Below are 22,070 nucleotides of genomic sequence, written 5' to 3' on the forward strand. Positions count from 1 at the left end.
AAAAACCTTCTACGCTAGTTCATCTCTAGATGGAAGGCAATTTGTCTAAATACATTATTACATTTAATCTGACAAAGAAACAGAGCAGCTGGGAGTGGGCTGAGACTTCAAGGTACAAGGAATTTGGTTCATGCATCCTCTGGTGAAAAGATGTCCTGCTTTGCCCACCCTATTCCTAGGACCACGATATCCCCTCATCGCCTCTGCAGTGTGGGTTGGACCTCCTCCAAGCCCAAGATGAGAAGATGCTCTTGTAAACTGGCAAGAAGCCTGCCCACAGTGGCCTGGCCTTCACAGAGAACAAGTGGGCAATACATCTGCCTGGGTTCCTCGTGCCCTAGTGCCCCATGGCCCATCGACCATGGTGATGGCTGCCACAGCTATTCGGGACCAGTGCCCTTGACTGCAGGCTATCAGTGTCCCCAGACAGATATCTTCACATCAGGACACATGCCATCCAGAAAATGGTAACACTTGTCTGACACATGGATAGCCTGGAAGGGCTGTGTAGCCTCAGCAAGGCTGCTCAGTTAGAAGCAACTGGCACCAGATAGCACTGCAGGCTCCACCTGGTGGCCCTCAGGGTTAGGAGACATTCGGTCCTGTCCAAAATGTCCATAAGACATTATGTTCATGCCAAAAGGTTCTTGAGATTTGGCCCTATCCAAAACACCCATGAGTATATTTGGTTCCTGCCAAGTGATTTTGGACAGGACCAAATATCAAGGATTTCTGGCGTGGACCAAATGTCTTGTGGACCAAATGTCTCATGAATGGCTTGGACAGGACCAAATGTCCTGCAAGGGCTCTCAGGACTGGGAGAGATCAGCATCTCCCTAGGAAGATTGGCAAGGCCTAGCAAGGTTGGAAAGCTAGCTCCAGGCAACCCTACACTCCATCTAAACCAGGCTGGGTACTATTTTCACAAGGCCTACAGAAAACAAAATAAGCAAAAACATCGTGGAGCTTCCTGGCTGAGTATCAGCTCTGCCCACACCTGCTTGGTGACAGTATATATCACTCACTCTAGTATTTTATTTTTTAAATTTTGTAAACACCAACAACAAAAAATCACCTGAAAGTCTGATTCTAAATTTGTACCAAATATTCAATTTTGAGAATCAAATCTGTATCAAAATGTTCAATTTCCAGAATCAGACCTGGTGAGTTATTTGAGATCAAAATTTTAAAAATACGTGTGAAAGTATGAATGTATATGCATAAGCATTTTTCATCACTTTAGTGAAATCTAATAGGTAACTAATTCAAATATATAAGACTGACAAGTGAAGAGGCATAACAGAAAAGTGCTCTTCAATTTGCAAAAAGATTCATTTCAGGATTTCTTTAAATATCAAGAACTACTTCACATTTTGACTTATTTCAGAAAAAAAAAGTACATGAGCTTTTTGAAAGAATTTGGCTTATAATTTATAGAAGATTTCAAAAACATCATACTTAAGGTGAAATCAATCTACAGTTGACCCCTGAATATCTGAGGTTAATCCATGTATATCTTATAGGGGGCCGTCCACATTCACAGTTCCTCTGCACCCACATGTTCAACCAACTCTGGACCCACGTAGTGCTGTAGTATTTACTACAGAAAAGCATCCGTATAAAAGTGGACTCACACAGTTCAAACTCTGCTGTTTAGGGATCAACAGTATATCTAATATATGTAATGAAAATATTCCACACGAATATGTAAGAGAAATCCACTCTTCCATTTACAAACATGGGCACGCCAAACCAGATTTGTCCATCCCAAGCCGATTTTATGATAAGGACTGGTGCTGGTATTCTGTACAGTTTTCAAGAGTACATAGACTGATGTCTTTTAATCTATTTTAAATCCATTTGGGGATGAAAATTTAGTATAGAACGACTAACACTGGCAATCTAAAAAAATACAGCTGAGATCCAGAGATCCCCTGAGAGAAACATAATCAATGCATTCTTTGAACAATGTTGGCAAGTAACAAGAGATTTTAATTTTTTTTAGCCACTGATTTTTCTCAGCCCTTGGTCAGCTCTTACAGGAGAATTTGGGGTGGAGGTTAAGGTCACTCTTTTCCAGTAAAAGTATGACTCAAAGAGCTAAAGACAGCTGTGAGGGCTCATCCTACAAACATACTGAAGTGCTGTGATCCCTGATCAAAAGGCGAGAGAGGCAGAGGGCTCTGAAGGATGGAGAAAGAAAAGGCAAGGAGGGACCCTTCCAGCTTTGTCTTTTGTCTCATCTAGCAGTTTTGTTCCTGCAAGTATCCTCTCTGCAGTTCTGCATCTGCCCTACAGAGGGCAGCGCTTACAGTACAATCCAGCATGCAGGTTGCACCTCCCCAGCAGAAACTAGGGAAGTATCCGCTGGCCAAGCCTGTAGCTCCCTCCAGCAAATGCTCTTAAGACACTCGTTTGGATAACTTTCACAGGCTTTCTGTGCTTGTGGTGTAAGACAGCAGCTAATTTATTCATTTTAATTAACGCCAGCCCAGGAAATTCTTTAAAGAACAAAGAGGTTCTTCTTAATCCTTGCAAGGCACAAGGTCACTGTTTGATTTCATAGGCTTGGCTTTCTGTGATACCTCATTTTCCTCTTCGTGCTCCAGTATGGCCTGCAGGAACGCCCTCCGCTCGTGGCTTGAAGACTTCTGATCAAACATGCCCGCCTGGATCACTTTCTGATCCACGTTCAGCTTGTACTTTGCGGCTGCAAGGATCTTTTCCTCCACGCTGTTCACGGTGCAGAGTCTCAGCACGCGGACCTCGTTCTGCTGGCCGATGCGGTGAGCGCGGTCCTGCGCCTGCAGGTCCTGTTTGAGAGAACGACAGGCTTGAGGGCTAGTGTGCCTGGATTAGCCGAGCAGACACGTCGCCCAGCCAAGAGGGAACTATGGAAGTGTTATTTAATCCACCTTTACTAATGCAAGATTCTGCTTACCGTTTTAAAATATACAAGCTACCTTCTTTAGAAAAATTCAAGGTCATTCCTAGCTGAGGGAACCTGGGTTCAAATTAGCCAAGCCAACTGGAAATACATCTCAGGTTTTGAAATGCAGGTCTCAAGATGTTTTTTCTTTTCCTTTTTATCTGTCCCTAGGTTCACCACCAGATTTGTCCCTAACTAAAAAAATAAAAACAAATTTGATGTCAGAATTATGACTTGTATATTAACTACAACTAACCCTAAGTTGCAAGGTTAAAGGAAAGCGTTAAAAATGATTTTTAAGACATCACTGAATTGCATACACATACATTATACACATACACACACATCGTTCATACGATGATTACCAGTGTCGCAGATTTCCTGGGATCTAGTTCCATCAAAGACTCAATCTTTAGTTTGGGGAATGAAAAGGATTGCTAGTAGAGTAGTAAACTGGATAACTGGCGTGGGGTGGGGGGTGGGGGGTAGAAATTCAGCACTGTGTATCAAAAGTGTTAAAATTGGGTATGGCCCCGACTCAGAAATTTCACCTCTTGGAAGTGTATCCTAAGGGAATAATCACCAATATGCACAACACTTACATTAAGGATGCATCTCTCAGCATTATATATTATGTACAATGTTTTTTTTTAAAGCAGAATTAAGTAAACAGTTAACAGACTGGTTACATAAATTGCAGTCTTGTGCACGTATGCACCAATATACTACATTAAAAATTATAGTCATTAAGAAAACTTAATGGCATATTATAAAACTATAATACGTGAAAAATACATTATATATAACATTATATGTTATGTACATAATGACCATATGTGTATATATTTATCTATATGCACATTAAGGCAAGAAGGACAAATACCAAGTAGCTAATAATGTTTATATCTCCAGGTAATAAGATTACAGGTGTTATTAAATTTTCTTCATTTTACTTTCATGTGATTTGGTGATTTTTTTTTTTTTTTGCTGTTTTGAACATATATTACTTTTATAATAAAAAACTAAGGTTTTAATGAAATCTTTAAATACAAACCTTCATTAAGCGATGAAGCAGAGTTACCTAATTTTAAGGCTATGCAATAAAGACTTCTTGGTATGTCACTTTTGTCCATTCTGGTCCAGGTGATGCTCTCTGGGCCAGTGCTAATTAGTTATTTCCACGTGTCCCTCATTAGACCCCTGTACATTTTTAGGGCAAAGGTTCGTCCCCTGTATCCTGCATCCCTCTTTTGCACAGAGCTGATACCTGATACCTGTAAGCCCGTCGTCTTGACCAGATGCGTTTCCTGGTCACCCAGATAGCACAAGGAGACAACAGGCCAACGTCTACCCAGGAGACCTGTCTTTGCTGCAGGGACCTTTACAATTAAATGACTAATTAGACAAAAGTTTTTCCTCAGAATATATTTGAATAAGTGAATATAAATATGGGAAGAACTGAACCATGAATACAGCCGGGGCTCATCCAAATGAGCAGGTTATTTTCCAAAGAGGAGAAAGTGAGGTGGATCACGAAAACCCAAAGGGGTGGGGGTGGGGGCCAGCGGAAAACCCTAAACTTCATTTTCAAGCCCGGAGCTCCGTGCATCTCGCTCCACACGTCTTCACCAGAACGGCTCAGCAGCAGCCACGCTGGCAAGTTCTGTGTCCTCAGTCTCAACTGTTTCCTAGAACAGCGGTCACACACTCGTTCCAAAATGGACCCAGTGGTAAATACTCCAGGCGGTTTGGGCCAAGAGCAAACACTGAGCAACTGTTCTCACCGAAAGGCTGATAATGGATTTTTCTTTCTTTTTCAATTTTATATTTTTCTACTTTAAAATGTGAGGACCATTCTCTGCTTGCAGGTGGTCCAAACTCAGGTTGCGGGCCAGACTTAGTCCCGCGTTGCAGTTTGCTGACCGCCATCCGAGAAGATGCTGATAAACCACAGAACGCTAAGGTAGTTTGCCCAAACTAATGGCCATGCTTAAGTGACAGGCATGAAAACATTACTCTAGTCGAGCATAGCAGGTGGGAGTGAATCCGCCTACGGCACACATGCACGTACCTGCAGAAGTACATGGCCCGGTGTGAGGAATTTATGCTAAATTAGACTGGAGGAAATGTGGGGTTCGGTGTTTTGTTGCCTAAATTTTAGGTAATACGCAGTGAAAAGTGAACTGTTGGGTGTTGGGTATGCATGTAATTTACTTTCTTCCACTTTCACCTACTGGTCATAAAAGTGTGTGTGTGTGAGAGAGAGAAAGAGAGACAGACAGACAGACGGAGACAGAGAAACAGAGAGAGATGCACAGATGTCCCAGCATCCTTTCTCATGGAAAACCAGCATTTCCAGAAAGAGTGATTTCCTTGGATTCTTAGCAGTAGTGCTGTGCCAATGAAGGTAAACAACTTAGACACTATAGAAATGTTTACCTTGGAAGATAAAATCTGGTGAACTCACCATTCACCTATACCCAGGCTACTGTTTCTCCCTGAAGATTTAGGCAGCAGCAAGGAAGGTAATCTGAACATCTAACCATACTGAGCATCCCGGAAGGAGGGGGAATCACACATTCTTCCCCTAGATACCCAGCCAGGCTCAGTGCCTGTGGCATAACAGCCTCTCAATAAACGTTTGTGTTACAGACACCGAATCACCACGGTAAAAGGAAAACTGCAGGTCTCTCATAGGAACATGAATTCTACCTGTGCTTTGGAATGCAATGTGGGATATAAAAATATGTAAGGTATATAAAAATATTTCCTGAAGACTAATATACTTTATGCTGGTTGCCTGCAACCCTTTTCAAGGTCAGAACATTTCCACAGGAGCTGGAATTTAATGTCTTCACCTAGAGAGAATGACTGGTGGCCACCTGCAGCGGTCAAAAGGTTTGGAACCACCACTTTATTCTTGAAATCAGGGCTCCCCAGCTGTGTGAGAAAACCTGCACCTGAATCTCCTGAGAGCGTGTGCCTAGAGAAATCTGCACAGTCTATGTAGGTGGGAAGAGCTACACAATGAAGAGCAGGGTGGCAGGGAATGAGAAGCAGGCATGGGTTGTCTTAAAAGCTCCCTCATAATCCTAATGCACCCCTGAAGCCCCCTTCCTGCCCAAAACAACTTCTGTAAAGCCTTTTCCATCCAATCTTCACAACGACCTAGGGAGATGGAATGATTCTGCATATTTACAGTTGAGGAGCCCAGGTTAAGCTGATGTAGAATTCACCCTCCTATGTGAGAGCTACAGTTCTCCTCTTTACTATTCTGAATCCACATTTGTTCCAGTATGAATCTAATCTTCACGAATATCACTCCACCAAATATCTTGCAGGCCTCCCAGAATAATTCAGGGAAACCGTGCCACAAGGGACCTATTCAATTTGTTGTTGTTTTTTTTTTAATCATCAAAGTACTCCTTTAAAAGGATAAATTCTAAACTTATCCGCCTAAGAGAACTTAGTAGTAGATGCTCCCTAGAATTCTTTTCTATGTATTTTTTTAATTGAAGTATAGTTGATTTACAGTGTTTCAGGTGTATAAGCTACAGTATTTTTTGATGAATAAAAGACTAACTAACATATACAAATTGTTTGACTTTGGGGAAGTTACTTAAAGCTTCCTGGGACTCATTTTCCTTGACTATAAAGATGCAAAACAGTAATATTAATAACCTCACAGGGATACTGTGAAAACGAATGAAGCAATGACCAAAAAGAGGCTGGCATCCAATAAATGTTAGTTGTTTTTTGTTGTTTTCATCTTGGAACAGTTTTGATTTATCCTAAAACAAATATACTTGCTCAGTGCCCATCTCAGAAGGTGGTGGGGTGGGGTTTAAAACTAAGCAGAAACTTGAGTTTTGGTCCCCCAAACTTGAACTCTTCAAAGGCACACAGAAAGCGTGTGTAAGAGATCTCAATATTTATATTTCACGGGAGATAAGAAAACAGCCATGATAATGTGCTGGGCTATTTTCCCTGTGGAGAAATGGTCCACTCGTTTAGAAATGTGCTCTGCCTCACAGATGTATATGAGGGAACCACTAGTCTTTCAGTTCCTCTCGAGAAGGGAGGCTTGGGCACCTGAGTCCCAGATGTGCACACCTGATGGGGATTCCAGTCGCTGTCAAAGATGACCACCGTGTCGGCTGCCTGGAGATTTAGGCCCAGGCCTCCAGCTCTCGTGCTCAGCAAGAAAATGAAATACTGGGACCCAGGTTCGTTGAATTTCTTCAGCAAAGCAGCACGATCTTCAGACTTGGTGGTGCCTGAGGGGATAAGAAAAATAAATTTGCCAATTAACTCCTGTCTGAAAATGGCACAAAGCTAGACAAAAAGGCCTGCTTCCTTGAGAAATAGACTCAGACTCCTCTTAGTATTGGTGAGGTAATCCCCTAAGGGTTTTGCACTTTTGAAAGGAACTTTTGAACATCTTGCAATTAAAAAAAAAATTGATACTAAGAGACTTTTCTCTAATCAGAAGGAATACTCTGTCTACTACTCATTGTTCCAAAAGGTGGAAAAGAGTTTAAACATTCTGACAGGGCATCTGTGAAATTTACAAATCCTATAACATTCTTGTGCTAACCTAAAACCTGGTGAAAACATTTTCTGGATTTATATTTATGCTTGAAAACACCAAATAATTTAAAACGCGCGCGCGCGCACACACACACACACACACACACACACACACACACACACGCCTAAAAGGATGTTTATAGTGGCTTAAAGCTACTTTGCCAATAGGCTTTACAGTGGGGACTTGTTTATGCCCAAGCAAATGGTAACAAAAGGAAACCGATTTCTACTATATTTTCCCATTCGGATGGCTACTGAGTGTGATCTGGCTGCTAAAAACATAAAAGTGAACAGAATATTTTTATCCTTGTTAGTAAAACTTGAAGCCAAAATAATTAAAAAAAAAAAAAAGAATCTCTCAGTCGGTTTCTCATGTTGACATTCTGCTCTGTTGAGTACAAAGGATATAAACTAAACCCAAACAAAGCTGCATGTAATACACCTGGCAATTCACCCCACGGTGTCGGATGAGACTCCAAAATAGTGAATAAGCAGAGGGTATGAAACCCCAGAGAATGGTGCTCACTTTTAGGGCACAAAGGCACTCAGACTTGCATCCCGAATCAGCCCCTCAATCACATACAATATATTTGTAATGGATGTACCTGGCCATTTCATGAACTGCACTGTGGAAAGGAAAAAAAAACCTACCATATTCCATCTGAATATGTTTCACCAGACAAGTGTAGCTGCAGAGTTTTGAAAAAGGCCTTAGGCTGTTGGGAAATACATATGCATGTTACATGATAGTCCCTAACTGCCTGCTATACAAATATTATTTCTACATGTTGTTCTTTTTTAAGGGTGAAAATATACCAGCAATTTATTTCAGAGGATTAAAACATTTAAGTGACTCCAGATAATGGAATCAAGTTACTGTGGAGGTTCAAACTCCCAAACATGGGGGGATCTGTTTTTCATATTAATAAAAATAGTAAGTACCCTCCTGAGGAGGGAAAAAGAACATTTCTGAATACAGCAAACGGGGACTAGAAAAAAGGGGCTTTGGGAGTCCCCACTCAATGAAGCAATGTTCTTCAGAGCTCATTTTACTTTCCAGATCAGATTTCAAGTTTAGCAACCTAGTCAAATCCTGCAGTGATGAACTGCGAGAATTTAGATTTGGGGGGAGGGATATGAAATGTGTTTTGTTGAATGAGGTTTCAAACACATGGTGCCCCTTCTTCTTTTATTTTCAGAATCAGCTTTCTGAGATCATGGTGAACCATCTGTTCAGGATGCTAACGGAAGACATGTTCTGTTCTATCATGAAACCTTTTTGCTACATCATCTGTCCAGGTGCAATGATTTTTAAAAAATTACTCCCATAGATTACTGGTTTACAACATATTTACCCTCTGCCTTAAACTGAAGGAAATGCCAGAGAAACCCCCCCCCCCAAAAACAAAACCCAAAAAAACCCCAGCAACTTCCAAAATGGGGAAAGACGTTCCCAGAGATCATGGTACAGTCGTCCCTTTGTGCCAATGGGTTGTGCACCCAGGGATTCAACCAACAGTGGATCAAAAGTATTCCAAATTAAAAAAAAAAATTCCAGAAAGTTCCAAAAAGCATAATTTGAATTTGCCAAGCACCAGCAACTATTTACAAAGCCTTTACAGTGTATTAAGTGTCATAAGTGATCTAGAGATGATTTAAAGCATATGGGAGGACGTGCATAGGTTATATGCAAATACTACACTTTTATATCAGGGGCTGAGCATCTGCAGATTCTGGTATTTGTGGGTATCCTGGAACCACTACCCTCTTGGATACTGAGAGATGAGGGACCAACTATATCTGTTTTCTGACATCAGGGTACAAAAACTGCATCTATATACTATGAGGGTAGAGGTTCACTTTTGAACCGTTGAACAGAAAAATAATCAGTTAATAATCACATGCATTAAGATACAAATAAAACTAATAAGTGGAGATGCCTACTTGGGATGAAATAACCCTAAATGCAAAATAAAGCACTGAAAAACAAAAGGAATATCAAAATCATCTGGTCAAAGGAGTTTTTAGGCCCTGTGCTAGATACCACAAGCGAACAGACGGACTGTATTATCTGGTGTGTATTTAAACCGTATACATAGCTTGGAGCTATGGCATTCCTTACAAGGTCCCAAATTTGCCCGATTACGATTTCCATTAGTCAAAGGTTCCCCAAGCCAAGCTCTTTGCTGATCATCAGCGATCTTTGGGACGCTGCTCAAGGAGATTCAAACTACCGTGCCAGGGTTTATTCCCAGCCAAAGAAATGCCGTCTGCAGGTGGGCACAGGATTTAAAGTGTATCAAGTCCATGTTCTTTTTTAGACTTTGATGTAGCACATAACCAAGAATACAATTAATAATAAGGGCAATTGTGTTGAAAATTGCAGAATTTGCCAGAAGGAACACTGCCAGGCTTTCATGATTACTCATTTTAACTCAGTTTCAGCTGCCTTTGGAAAATGTTGTCTTCTGGGATGTAACTTCATCGCTTGCTCTCACTCAAAAATCATTTCCAGTGAAAACAAAAGACTATAATGGAATCGTAGTTAAATCTATTCATGCAACCATAATCTTTGCAGGAAAAAAATCTACTTAGCTGTCATCAAATTTTTTCTCCCTGAGGTCAAAAATCTGGGACATCAAATTCAGTAATGAAAATCTGAAGTCAGTTTAACAACTGGGTTAAGGGGGTGTAGTTGGAGAGTGGTACAGTTGGCAGTGTGTGTACCAATTTATCCACGTGTATGTCAGTTGTTTGCCCATCAATTCTCTCTAACCCCCCAAACAAATGGCTGCTGTTTCTTTCAGGCAGAAGCCCATGCAGGCTTCTCAATGCCATCTGTAACACGTAATGGAACTTGCTTACTTGCTTCCTTCAACCTAACGGTAAGGCCTTTGATGGCAGGATCAGTGAGCGCCATGTTCTCTTGAAACAGCCTGGTCGTTTTCAATCAATCAGTTTACAATTTTTGAGTAAGTTCAGAATCAGTCTTAAAGTGTCTCTAGAGAAGCAACCTGCATTTTCAGAGATGGAATACCTCAGGCTGGATCTGCCCAACTGCTTCTAAGCTAATCTGGCATCACAGACATCTGAGTTAGAACCTGATTTCACCATATGCCTCATGTTTAACCTACGGCAAGTTAACTCATCTCTCTAAACCTCTGTTTTCTCATCTGTTAAATGGGGATCATATCCATACGCTGGTATAAGGGGATAACTGGAGCTTGTTTGCTGAGGAAACTTAATAACATGCATGAAGTGCTTTGTGTGGCATCCCACGTGCAGCATTAGGGTCACGACTATCAGGATTAATAACGATAAGACAGCAACCAACGGACTAGTGAAGACACCCTCTCAAGCCAGCAAGAACACATTAGAGAGATTTTGTTTCAAGGAAATCACTTCTTGCCAGTTTCCCAGACTCAAATATTCCAAGGCCGCAGTCCCGAGAGAGCTGAGGTTCCAGACAAAATGCCACCAAGTAGTAAACAATAGTTCTGCAGGACACCTGTGCGGCACTGCACATTCAAGGAAGACACAGCTGGCCGCCCCTCACCTGAGCAGCAGTGAAGGAGGGCTTGCCTTTCAAAGGAAGAATGCTGATGGAGGGCTGGACTTAGTCCTCACAGAGAGGGAGGAAGGGACAGACTGGGTCAGAGGACGAGACACAAGGCAGATTTTCCAACAGGCAGACTGTGGCTGATAGAATCAGGTCATGAATTCGGAATCAATGTTTACTGAACTATTCATCTGTTTTCAGTGACTTCAAGGAGGAGAGGTAAAAAAATCTTTAAAAATTCTTGTGCATCAGAAGGTATAAGTAATTTAAAAGTTAATAATGCCCTAAGAGGTACACCATATAGAGAATTCACTTAAAAACTCAAGTAAGAGAACATATAACAGGTCTGAGGTTGATATCTATCCAGTTATATCTAATTCATGGCAAAAGGGGACAAAATGCTGGATTGAAAATAAAAGAACACCTTTTAATGGAACATAAACTTTAAATTTCCTGTTTAACAATAATAACTTGAATACTGCATTAGATAAAAACTGGTATTAGTAACACCATCCTGGTGTAAATTAGCTCCTATTCCTACTTACCACTCTTTGAAAATGTTACCCCCCTGCCATAGTATGAACATTTTAATATCTTTAATCTCTGACATACCAGGGCTGCCATCCAAATCACACAGCAATTAAGTAAGGATCTCTAAATTCGTATTTTCTTGCATTCATATTTTCTGACTAATTTTTTTTAAGGACATGGTATTTAAATTTCACTCTTAAAATCAGGCAAATATTCTACATAATTTCCAAAATCCAGGAAACAATGAAGCCCTATCTCTTAACGTAGCTCTATTTAGAAAAAGAGAGACGCTTTAATGATAGGTATAATCTTTAATGAACTACCTCAGTGTTACTGAAGGAAGGAGACATAGCCTTTATCCCTTTAAAATAAACCTTCCCAGAAAAAGCTAAAGGCTTGTCAAAATATTCTGTATGGTGCATAGGTAACAGACAAGCCTAAGGGCAAGGAGAGTTTTTAAATTTTAGTTGAGTTTGGCTTAGACTCGTTTATAAGTACCACAATTAAACTGAGTCCACTTGTATTGGCTTGTATGTGGGAAAAGCAGCTGTGTAAATGATTTCCGCTTATATTAAGCTGGACGGTATAAAAGCTGCTACCTGGAGAAGCTGCACCCCACCCTGCTAGTTCATTCTTCAACAGTTTTTACCCCTCCTTTCAGCTGAGCTTGCATCTGAGTGCCTGTTACCCCTGCGCTCTGAGCAGTGTGGCTTCGGAGCCTAATTCCTTACACACTCACCGTCAAGGCGCAGGTAAAGGAAGTTCCGAAAAGCAAAGTAATCCTCCATGATGGTCATGAGAGACGTCATCTGGCAGAAAAGCAGCACGCGGTGATTCGTCGCTCTCAATTTTGGCAGAATACGATCAAGTAGCTCAAACTTTCCTGAGGCCCGATACAGCTCAGCCCTGAACCCAAAAATGCAAAACAAGAAGACAGTATTACTGCTGTCTTCTTGAAGGATCCCGTAGAGCTCTGCTTTTCATACAGTGCCTTGCGCATAGTAAACATTCAATAAATAACTACAGAATGAATGAATGGATGGATGAATGAATGAGTATCCACTCCAACGCAACCGAGAGTATTCATGGAAAAATAAAACATATTACAGAAAACCTATAAAGGGTGCATTATATACTCTAGGTATGATGATAGATTCTAGAAAGAAAAGGAAACCTTTTCATGTTCCTAATACTTTCACTCTGTCTCTCTCAACTCTCTCTGCCCCCCCAGCCCCACCATCTCTCCTACACATGCAAACATGTATATGTTGTCATTTCCTTAAACCCATACTTATTGAGTACATAATTATTAATTTGGGGCATTTAAGATTTATTCAAATACTTACTGAGCACCTACTAGGTGCCCAGCACACTGCCGGCCGTGTGTATAAGCAGAATAGAATCCCTACCTTCCAGATCAGTAATTAACAACGTGTGGTAAGTACTAAAAAGAAAACGAGCAAGTTGCTCTGAGAGCTCATAGCAACACGTGATATCTTCTTTAGATTAGAACAGAGTTTGGCAAACGTCAGCCCTGGACTGCTGCCTGTTTCTGTAAATAACGTTTTATTAGAACTCTCATTTCTGTTTGCCTACGGCTGCTTGCGAGCTACCCTGGCAGAGTGGAGCAGGTGGCACTGAGAGACTTTTTGGCCAGCAAAGGTGAAAATGTTTGAGATCTGGCCCTTTACAGAAAAAATTTAACAGCTACTGGTTCAGAGCGTCAAGGGTGACCCCACTGAAGAGATAACAGTTTAGCTAAAACCTGAAATAAGGAGCAAAAGGCAGCCAGGTGGAAAGAGGGGCTTGGAGTGGAGAGGGGGAGGGTCCAGGAAGTGGAAAGAGTATGTGCAAAGGCCCTGAGGAGTAAAAGAGCCTGGTGAGTCTGAGGAATTGAAAAAAAGGTGTGTGTGGCTTAAGCATAAGTTGGGGTGGCGGGTGGGGTGGCGGGTACACTGGGAGATGAGAGCAGAGATGAAGAGGGTGGGAGGTGGGGTCAGATCCTGTAGGGCTCTATTGGTTTTAGTTTTAAGTGCAACAAAAAGCCAGGTTTTAAACAGGGGGTGATGAGATCTGACATCTTTTTAAAAGATCACCATGTACACTGTGAAGAATGGATTGGGGAGGGAAGACAGAGTCCTAACTTACATAGAAATTCACGTAAAAAATACGATGGTAGAGTGCTGTCAGATAGCGAAGAAGGTTGGTGAGCGGAAGTAGAGCTTTTTTCCTCCACAAGAAATCACTCTCCTCTTTTATCAACAGGGTTGTGTTATATTATTAAAACTTAGTTGTAGGGGTGATGCTGTTGGGAAAACTCACCAGTGCATGTGCAGTCTGGTCTTTAATACTGAAATGTATCATTGGTAGTTGACTTTATGACACATAGAAGAGACATATTTTCACATGTAAGTCTTCCCAATACCCATTCCCTACTCTAAGAACTGTCTGCCAAACACCCCCGAGGCCATGTTTTCAATATGCAACCCTGGCCAACCTGATGGCACCAGGAATGAGTACATGGCCCAGAGAAAAGGGAGAACAGGGAGAGAGAAGGAGAGCCTGGTGGCATGGGTTTAGATGGCTTCCAATTCCTGGTTCTTAGTCCGGCGACACAGTCTGCCCTTGGGATCCAAGAATGACCCTTATATCCTAATAATAAAATTTCCCTGGTACCAAAACAGAGACTTTCCCTTAACGCAAGGTTCTTTTCTGTTGTTGTTGCAGGCATGATTCTCTTCAATGTCCAAATGAAAAATATTTCTTATACAGACCATACTCTAACAAATTACTGTGAAGTCATATATGTTTATAGCAGATGAGACATTTTCCCCTCGTGTACGTTAATGTTACATATCAACTTGAGATTTCATATGATAAATTCTCTTTGAGCTCGAGCTATACTCTTGGTTATAAGTAACAACCCTCTGAAGCTCTGACAACGTTTTTAGAACACTAGGACACTGTTAAGTCTATTAAAGGAGATCTATGGCCTCTGAATAGCCACTTGCTCAAGGCATGCAGTAATTTATATAAAGTAAAAGGGAATGCTGATATCATTTTGGTTAACAACTTCTATATCCTCTGCTGAGAGAGGAGAGCTGAGGAGGCTGGCAGTATGTATTTGTGTGACAGGAAACACTTCAGAGAGAAAAATTTAGGTAGGACCAACAAACTATTTTTTGGAAGAAAAAAAAAATTAAGATTTACCCATTGATGACCCCATTTGAATAGCCTAGGTGTTCAGCAAAGGATTCCTTTAAAAGAGAGAAAAGAAAATGATTTTAAAAAACAGATCTGTAATTATTAACATAATGATTATTCTATTAGTGAGGTCACCCTATCTATTTCTAAAGCACAGTTAAACAAAATAATGAATAAGTAAGAAAACACTCATTATAGAATGAACCAGAAACTCAAAGTTATTGAATTCAGTCTCTAGTTCTCCCAGAAATGTATCCCGTAAGTTTGTGCAAGTCTCCAGACTCTCATACTAAGATGATAGGATTAGTTCACTCATCAAACAGTGATTAAGTGTTTACCGGCCCAGGGCTATGGTAGGCAGGTACTGTGGATTCAGAAAAAAATGAAAGTAGCTACCCCAAGGAGCCTTGAGTCTAGACTAGAGGAAGAGCTTAGTACAAGCAAATCAAAATTAATAGACACACATAAATACACTATGGAGATACTTAACAGTAAAGGTAATGATGATTACATATGTACTGCATACTGTAAGTCTTAGTTTAGTGGAATCCTAACATCCCCTCTGTACTGTGCTTTTCTGTATTATAAGTAAGGCCCTAAATGTACACCACCCCTCAGGTGACCGGCTTCCACTTTTAAAACACAGAACTTAATCACATAATTCCCTCCTCACTGATTCTGTGGGGAAAAAAAAAAAAAAAACCACTGCTGTTCTTCATGTGATTTTTGCATTCCTACTTTATGGAAAGGGAGACCATCTGTGGGGAGGAGAGCACGTCATACCTTCACATTAACCACCAGCTGTCTCCCTTCTCTGCTCCCCTTCCTTCCTGGAGCACGGAAGCTTTCCTCCGAGGGGACCAGATCTTTCCCTTTGGGTTCTACTCCTAAATATGCTCCCCACTTACGGTAGAACCCACCCCCTCCAGATGCTGCCCTGACGGTGAAATTAACACCAATGGACCACTGCCCAAAGCCCTACCCTGATTCCAAGAACCATGACCTTCCTCTCTACAGGTAGCCGGTCCTGACTAGAGTTTTAGGTCCCATCTGTCTCTAAGATAATATGTATCCATAGGTGATTATAAGGTCAGGTATCAGCAGTATTTTAAAAACACCATCTTCATTTCTCTGGTTTGAAGATCCCCAGGGAGGCAGCGAGCCCAGTCGAGAGACTGGGTTTCTAGCATGACGCAGTATGAACGACGGATGTGTAAGTGAACAAAACGAAGATAAAAGTAAAATGTGCACACCATCTCTGATTCACAACTGTGGTGCCTTTGCCAATAACCGTGGGTCCCATGTTCAGGACTATGCTCCTGAACGTTTTGTATATTAAAAAAACTGCAAATCAAACTCTGTCTTTCTACTGACTGCTACTTAAAATGTAAATATGCAGGCAAAGGAGGGCGTGTTACCTAAACTTAGCTTCTTTGATCCCCCTCCCCTCTCACCCCTTCCCAGGTGCTCCAGACAGAAGCTTGAGGGTAGAAGGCATCCTCCCCCTTCCTGGCATGGCCCAGTGTGTCTCAAAGGTACATTCTGATATGATAACCAAAATGGAGTAAGATTGACACTTAATTTTCATAATTTCTAAGTGTCAAACTCCTCTATACTTCTGCAGGGTGAATATCTTCAAATTGTTTTTAGGAAAAATAAGATGGTGGGTGGACAGGTTAACCTGACATGACCCCAATCATTTTCATCATTAGACCTTTTTTTTTTTTTTGGCTCCTCCAACCCAACAGGCAACCCCCACTAATTCATTGATAACTTATAGCTGTTGATCACATCATCGGTTTATCAGACACTTCATATGTTATTTATTTTTAAAGCTTATCCTTCTGCCAGTCCTATACCATCTATTACCTATGACCATCTATTAACCATCTGCTGACAAGTCAAATATGCCATAGCTTGGAGGTGCTGAGTGACTTACACCAGGTCAGAGTTAAAAGTGGCCTGGGGTATGGACCGCACTCTGGGTTCTCCTAGCATGTGTCTAAGCAGGCTTGCTGCTGGGACCTTCCCCTTCGTCCCTTCTTTCTCCTCTCCCTCCCTCCCTCCCTCCCTTCCTTCCTTTTACTGCTGTTATTTTACTGATCGCGAGGGCTTTTTACTCCATAAAGGAAGGGCTGCCTGTCCCTAAGGCAACAATAGTGTCAGGAGTCTTTCTAACTCCCCACCACAGTAGGGACAGGACTCCAGGACAGGGACACAGGTGCAATACTTGCTCTCACCTAACAAGCGCGATTACCAAAAACAAGGTAGTAAAAAAAGTAATCTTCAAAGTCAAGAATATTTCAACCTCATTTCCAGGAATATGCTCCTGAAAGTTAAATTGCTAGAACGTTCTACGTATTAATTTGTTAATAAACTGGTGCAAACGCGGAGGCTGCAGTGGCTTGCCCCACGCCTCCCGCTCAGCAGTACTGGAAAGGAAGCAGTGTCCTGGCAAATAACTGCCGCCAGGACCTCACGCATCTGCGGCAGCATTGAAAAGCAGAAGCTACAACTGTGGCTCCTTTCTCCTTCCGGTTCAAGTCAATGGCTCCCGTTGGGGTGAAACTGTCAATTTAGGAAACTCACTCCCATGTAGCGAACAGGGCATAAAATGTGCTCTCCCCTAAAAATAGCTTCCTAGAGACCAGAGCATCAGGATAAAAGCCTGGATTTACATCGTCATGATAGAAGCCAGAAGGGGAAAATATAAATCTAAGTAACAGACTAACGTCAGTGACTCTTACAGAGAACATCTTTCTCTTCAACAGGTATAAATACATTATTTTAATATTTTTCACAGCATCCTTCTGAGGAAGCTGGATGCATTTATCATTATCTTCCATTTCGGAGCTCCTACCATAACAAGGCAATTCACAGTACTTACCCAAACCCACGTAATAAGCCACAGTTTACAACATTTTCTCACTACTTGAAACTCCTGGTTATAAAATGCCAGGTGCTCAACTGTCGAGCGCCAATGAGAAACCATAACCAGAAAATTCAGGTTTGTTAATTCTACTCATCAGACTATGTTGTTTCAACTTCCACATGTTTTAACCCTCTTTTATATTTTATTTAAAAAAACTGTCTGTATAGTATTAGTAGGAATAGCACAGTCAGCATCAAGGTCTCAACAGAGAACGCAGACTTACCTCGATGTGCTGAAACATATACGGGTGATTGCAGATTTTTCTCAACTGCATAATAGTGTTCATAAGTGTCTTAGCGCCTCCTTTCCCCTAAGGACAAGTAGAGGAGAGTCAAAATAGAAGGTATTAATGGATCAGATATTTCCCATTTTGAAAAAGTAGGCTTTCATAGAAAGAACAAAGGGCCATAAGTCTTCTCAGTAACCCATAAATCTTGTGCTCCAAAGTTCCTGTTACTATTACGTAGTCATTTCTGAATTAGATATAACATCTTCCTTGTGACTAACTTATCCTAGAGGAGGGAATTATGTCCAGCGGATGGCTTTGAGAAATAACTATCTATTCCCTAGGATTCATAACTGTCTATTCCCTAGAAGCATGGAACAGATGTCCAGGGAATGGAACTGGATTTTAAAACCTTCTACAATGCCACCACATCCTCAGGCAGATATATTCTGTGCAGGACTGACATGAGCAGAGCTAACTATTTTGGTGATATGAACACCAAGATGGTGTTCATTTCTAACTGCTCCTATGCAGTTTGCAGGTAAAAGGCTAAGAGATTTTCTTTGGAAGCAACAGTAGCTCCAAAAAAAGGGCCCAGTAATTTGCTTCGACAAATCAGCATTAGCAGGGATGTTTCCTGGGAGTACCCAGTGTCACAGCCCTAAGAAGAGAAGATATATGACGGCACCTCGAGTTGCATCATCTTCCACAACGTACCTTCTTATCTTTCTCCGAACCGTCTGTGAGGAGGATGCCTTTGGCTTGCATATGGCGATACAGAATCTTCTGCAGAGCTGACATGTCACATTTGATCACATATTCAACCTGGGGAGGAAAGAATGGTAAGTAGGTTAAGAGCAGGAGAGAGAAGGTGCCTGTTCTAAGAAGACTGTTGAGACACGGCTGCTGGTGGACTCCTGGAACCACAAAGGTCTCTCTCTTTCCCCTTCCTGGATTCACGGAGGGCGTGGGGTGGTGTGGTGGTGGTGATGGAGGAGACCACAGTCATCACTGCAAAAGGTACCGTTATACTGAAGGGACCTTCAATAAGTTATTTGTCATTGAGGCTAGGGTCATGTTTTCAGAAACTACTTGCCTTGTTCCATATTAGAGAGAGAGAGCAAGAGAGGCTGGCAAACTGGTCAAATTCATAGATGTTCAATACAGAGTATCTTTTTTAAAGTATTTCCTCTGCTTCCCAACTATACCTGCTTTCATATGAACAGAACAGTTTTAGGAAAAAACAGTACCTGACCAATATCCTCTGATTTTCTTGGAAAACATCTTTTAAATGGTCCTAGGTGGCTACCCCCAATACTGATCCTAAAAGGAGATTAATAAGACCCCTAGGAGAGGAATTAGTCCAGAGTTGGACACAACTTTATGACCATCTTCTTTAGAGGCAAGGCCTTGCATGCTTCCATTTCAAATAACAGAAAAATCCAATTTAAACAGTTAAAAGGAATTCACGTGCTGGTGGTTTTGCTCACACCTGCAATACTTCTTGCACACTCTTGATGCAGACAATCTGCCTTGCTTATTTCCTATTATTGTTCTTCTTTATTAAAAAAAATCCCCAGAATACAAATGTGCAATTTTCATAATAAACATCAGATTAATGCCTAGAAATCTGCAGAATGTTATTAAAAGTAAATCAGTAAGCTGCCTAATGTTTAACGAACTGATTAAAAATGATCAGGTTATTTTCGGCTCTGAGGGCCAGGGCGAGGAGGTCACAGATGAAGAGAAGTTGAATATTCATTCAATTGTTGCTTTAGAAGGAACCTGTCAGGCCAGCTGGAACCACAGTTAATAGCCTTTTGCCACTCCTTTTGATGCACCAAATCAGGTTACAGAAAGGTGGGCTCTTTTGCAGATAAGCTAAGAAAAGTAAGTGACCTGTCATAAACTTGTTTTAGTTTTTAATGACCTTCTTGGCCAGGAAGGAAAAAACATCTCAAAGTTTAATAAATAAGGATGCACTTGAGCGGAAAGATGGCAGCGAAGTAGAAGGACATGGAATGCATTCCTCTCCACAGATGCCTCAGGAATACATCAAAAGATGCAATAATTCCCACAGAGAACCAGCTGAACACCAGCAGACAACCTTGGATACCAGAAAGGACTGCAAAGATCCCGACATAACTGGAAGACACACTGAATCCAGGATGCTAGACTACTAGGGAGTCCTCAGAGAACTCTCACAGAGCCCTGTATCAGAGTCTAAGACTTGGCTTCGTCCGACTGTCTGCAACTGCCAGTGCTGGACACCTCACAACAAACTACAAACAAGACAGGAACACAAACCCACTCATCAGCACACAGACTACCTAAAGCCATATTAACCTCAGATACAATAAAACACACAACCTGACATGGCCATGCTCATCAGAGAGAAAAGACACAGAGCCACACACGGGAAAGTAGATGCCAGACCCACCCCCTACTAGGAAGCCTACTCAAGACACTGGACAAACCCCACCACAGGGGCCAGAGAGCAGAAACAAGAGGAATTACTACTGGGCAGGACAGGGAAAGGAGACAGCAAATCCTATAAATTAGACACAATGAGAAAACAAAGAAACACCATGCAGGCAAAGGAGCAGGAAAAAAACCCACAAGACCAAATAAATGAAGAGGAAATAGGAAAATTGCCTGAAAAAGAATTCAGAATAATGATAGTAAAGATGATCCAAAATCTCCATAACAAAATAGAGAAAATACAAGAAACAGTTAATAAGGACTCAGAAGAACTAAAGAGCAAACAAACAATAATGGACAACGAAATAATTGAAATTAAAAATACTCTAGATGGTATAAACAGCAAAATAATGGAGGCAGAAGAACAAATAAGTGAGTTGGAAGACAGAATGGGGGAGATAACTGCCACAGAGCAGGAAAGAGAAAAAAGAATAAAAAGAATGGAAGACAGTCTCAGAGACCTTGGGGACAACATTAAGCACACCAACATTTGAATCGTGGGCATCCCAGAAGAAGAAGAAAAAAAGAAAGAGTCTGAGAAAATATTTGAAGAGCTTATAGTAGAAAACTTTCCCAACATGGGAAAGGAAATAATTCATCGAGTCCAAGAAGCGCAGAGAGTCCCATACGGAATAAACCCAAGGAGAAATACACCAAGGCACATATTAATCAAACTAATGAAAATTAAACACAAAGAAAAAATATTAAAAGCAGCAAGAGAAAAGCAACAAATAACATATAAGGGAAAACCCATAAGGATAACAGCTGACCTTTCTACAGAAACTCTGCAGGCCAGAAGGGAATGGCAGGATATACTGAAAGCCCTGAAAGAGAAAAACCTACAGCCAAGAATACTCTACCCAGCAAGAATCTCATTCAGATTCAAGGGAGAAATCGAAAGCTTTACAAACAAGCAAAAGTTAAGAGACTTCAGCACCACCAAAACAGCCTTACAACAAGTGCTAAAGGAACTTTTCTAAGTAGGAAACACAAGAGAAGGAAAAGACCTACAAAAACAAACCCAAAACAATTAAGAAAATGATAATCAGAACACACATGTCAATAATCACCTTAAATGTAAATGGATTAAATGCTCCAACCAAAAGACACAGACTGGTTGAATGGATACAAAAACAAGACTCTTACATATGCTGCCTACAAGAAACCCACTTCAGACCAAGGGACACATATAGACTGAAAGTAAAGGGATGGAAAAAGATATTCCATGCAAATGGAAATCAAAAGACAGCTGGAGTAGCAATACTCATATCAGACACATTAGACTTTAAAGTAAAGACTATTAACAAGAGACAAGGAAGGACACTACGTAATGATCAAGGGATCAATCCAAGAAGATATAACAATTGTAAATATCTGTGCCCCCAACATAGGAGCACCTCAATACATAAGGCAAATGCTAACAGCCATAAAAAGGGAAATCAACAGTAACACAATAATAGTAGGAGACTTGAACACCCCACTTACATCAATGGACAGATCATCCAAACAGAAAATAAATAAGGAAACTCAAACTTTAAATGACACATTAGACCATCTCGACTTAATTGATATTTACAGGACATTCCATCCAAAAACAACAGAATATACTTTCTTCTCA

The 22,070-nt window shown here is 41.1% G+C and overlaps 1 protein-coding gene across 4 annotated transcripts in view; it reads right to left on the reverse strand.

Moving 5' to 3' along the window:
• The window catches only part of SMARCA2 (SWI/SNF related, matrix associated, actin dependent regulator of chromatin, subfamily a, member 2), a 181,967-nt gene that overhangs the window by 75,492 nt on the left and 84,405 nt on the right, over positions 1–22,070 (reverse strand). For all 4 annotated transcript variants that reach the window (XM_057724018.1, XM_057724017.1, XM_057724016.1 and 1 more), the window contains exons 20-25: positions 18,689–18,796; positions 17,969–18,055; positions 14,820–14,866; positions 12,349–12,515; positions 7,043–7,206; positions 2,586–2,813 (exon numbers count right to left, since the gene is read on the reverse strand). In XM_057724018.1, coding sequence (XP_057580001.1) covers positions 2,586–2,813; positions 7,043–7,206; positions 12,349–12,515; positions 14,820–14,866; positions 17,969–18,055; positions 18,689–18,796 — 801 coding nt within the window. The remainder of the gene's footprint in view (positions 1–2,585; positions 2,814–7,042; positions 7,207–12,348; positions 12,516–14,819; positions 14,867–17,968; positions 18,056–18,688; positions 18,797–22,070) is intronic.

This window comes from Hippopotamus amphibius, chromosome 2 (assembly GCF_030028045.1).
Source record: "Hippopotamus amphibius kiboko isolate mHipAmp2 chromosome 2, mHipAmp2.hap2, whole genome shotgun sequence".
NCBI lineage: Eukaryota > Metazoa > Chordata > Mammalia > Artiodactyla > Hippopotamidae > Hippopotamus > Hippopotamus amphibius.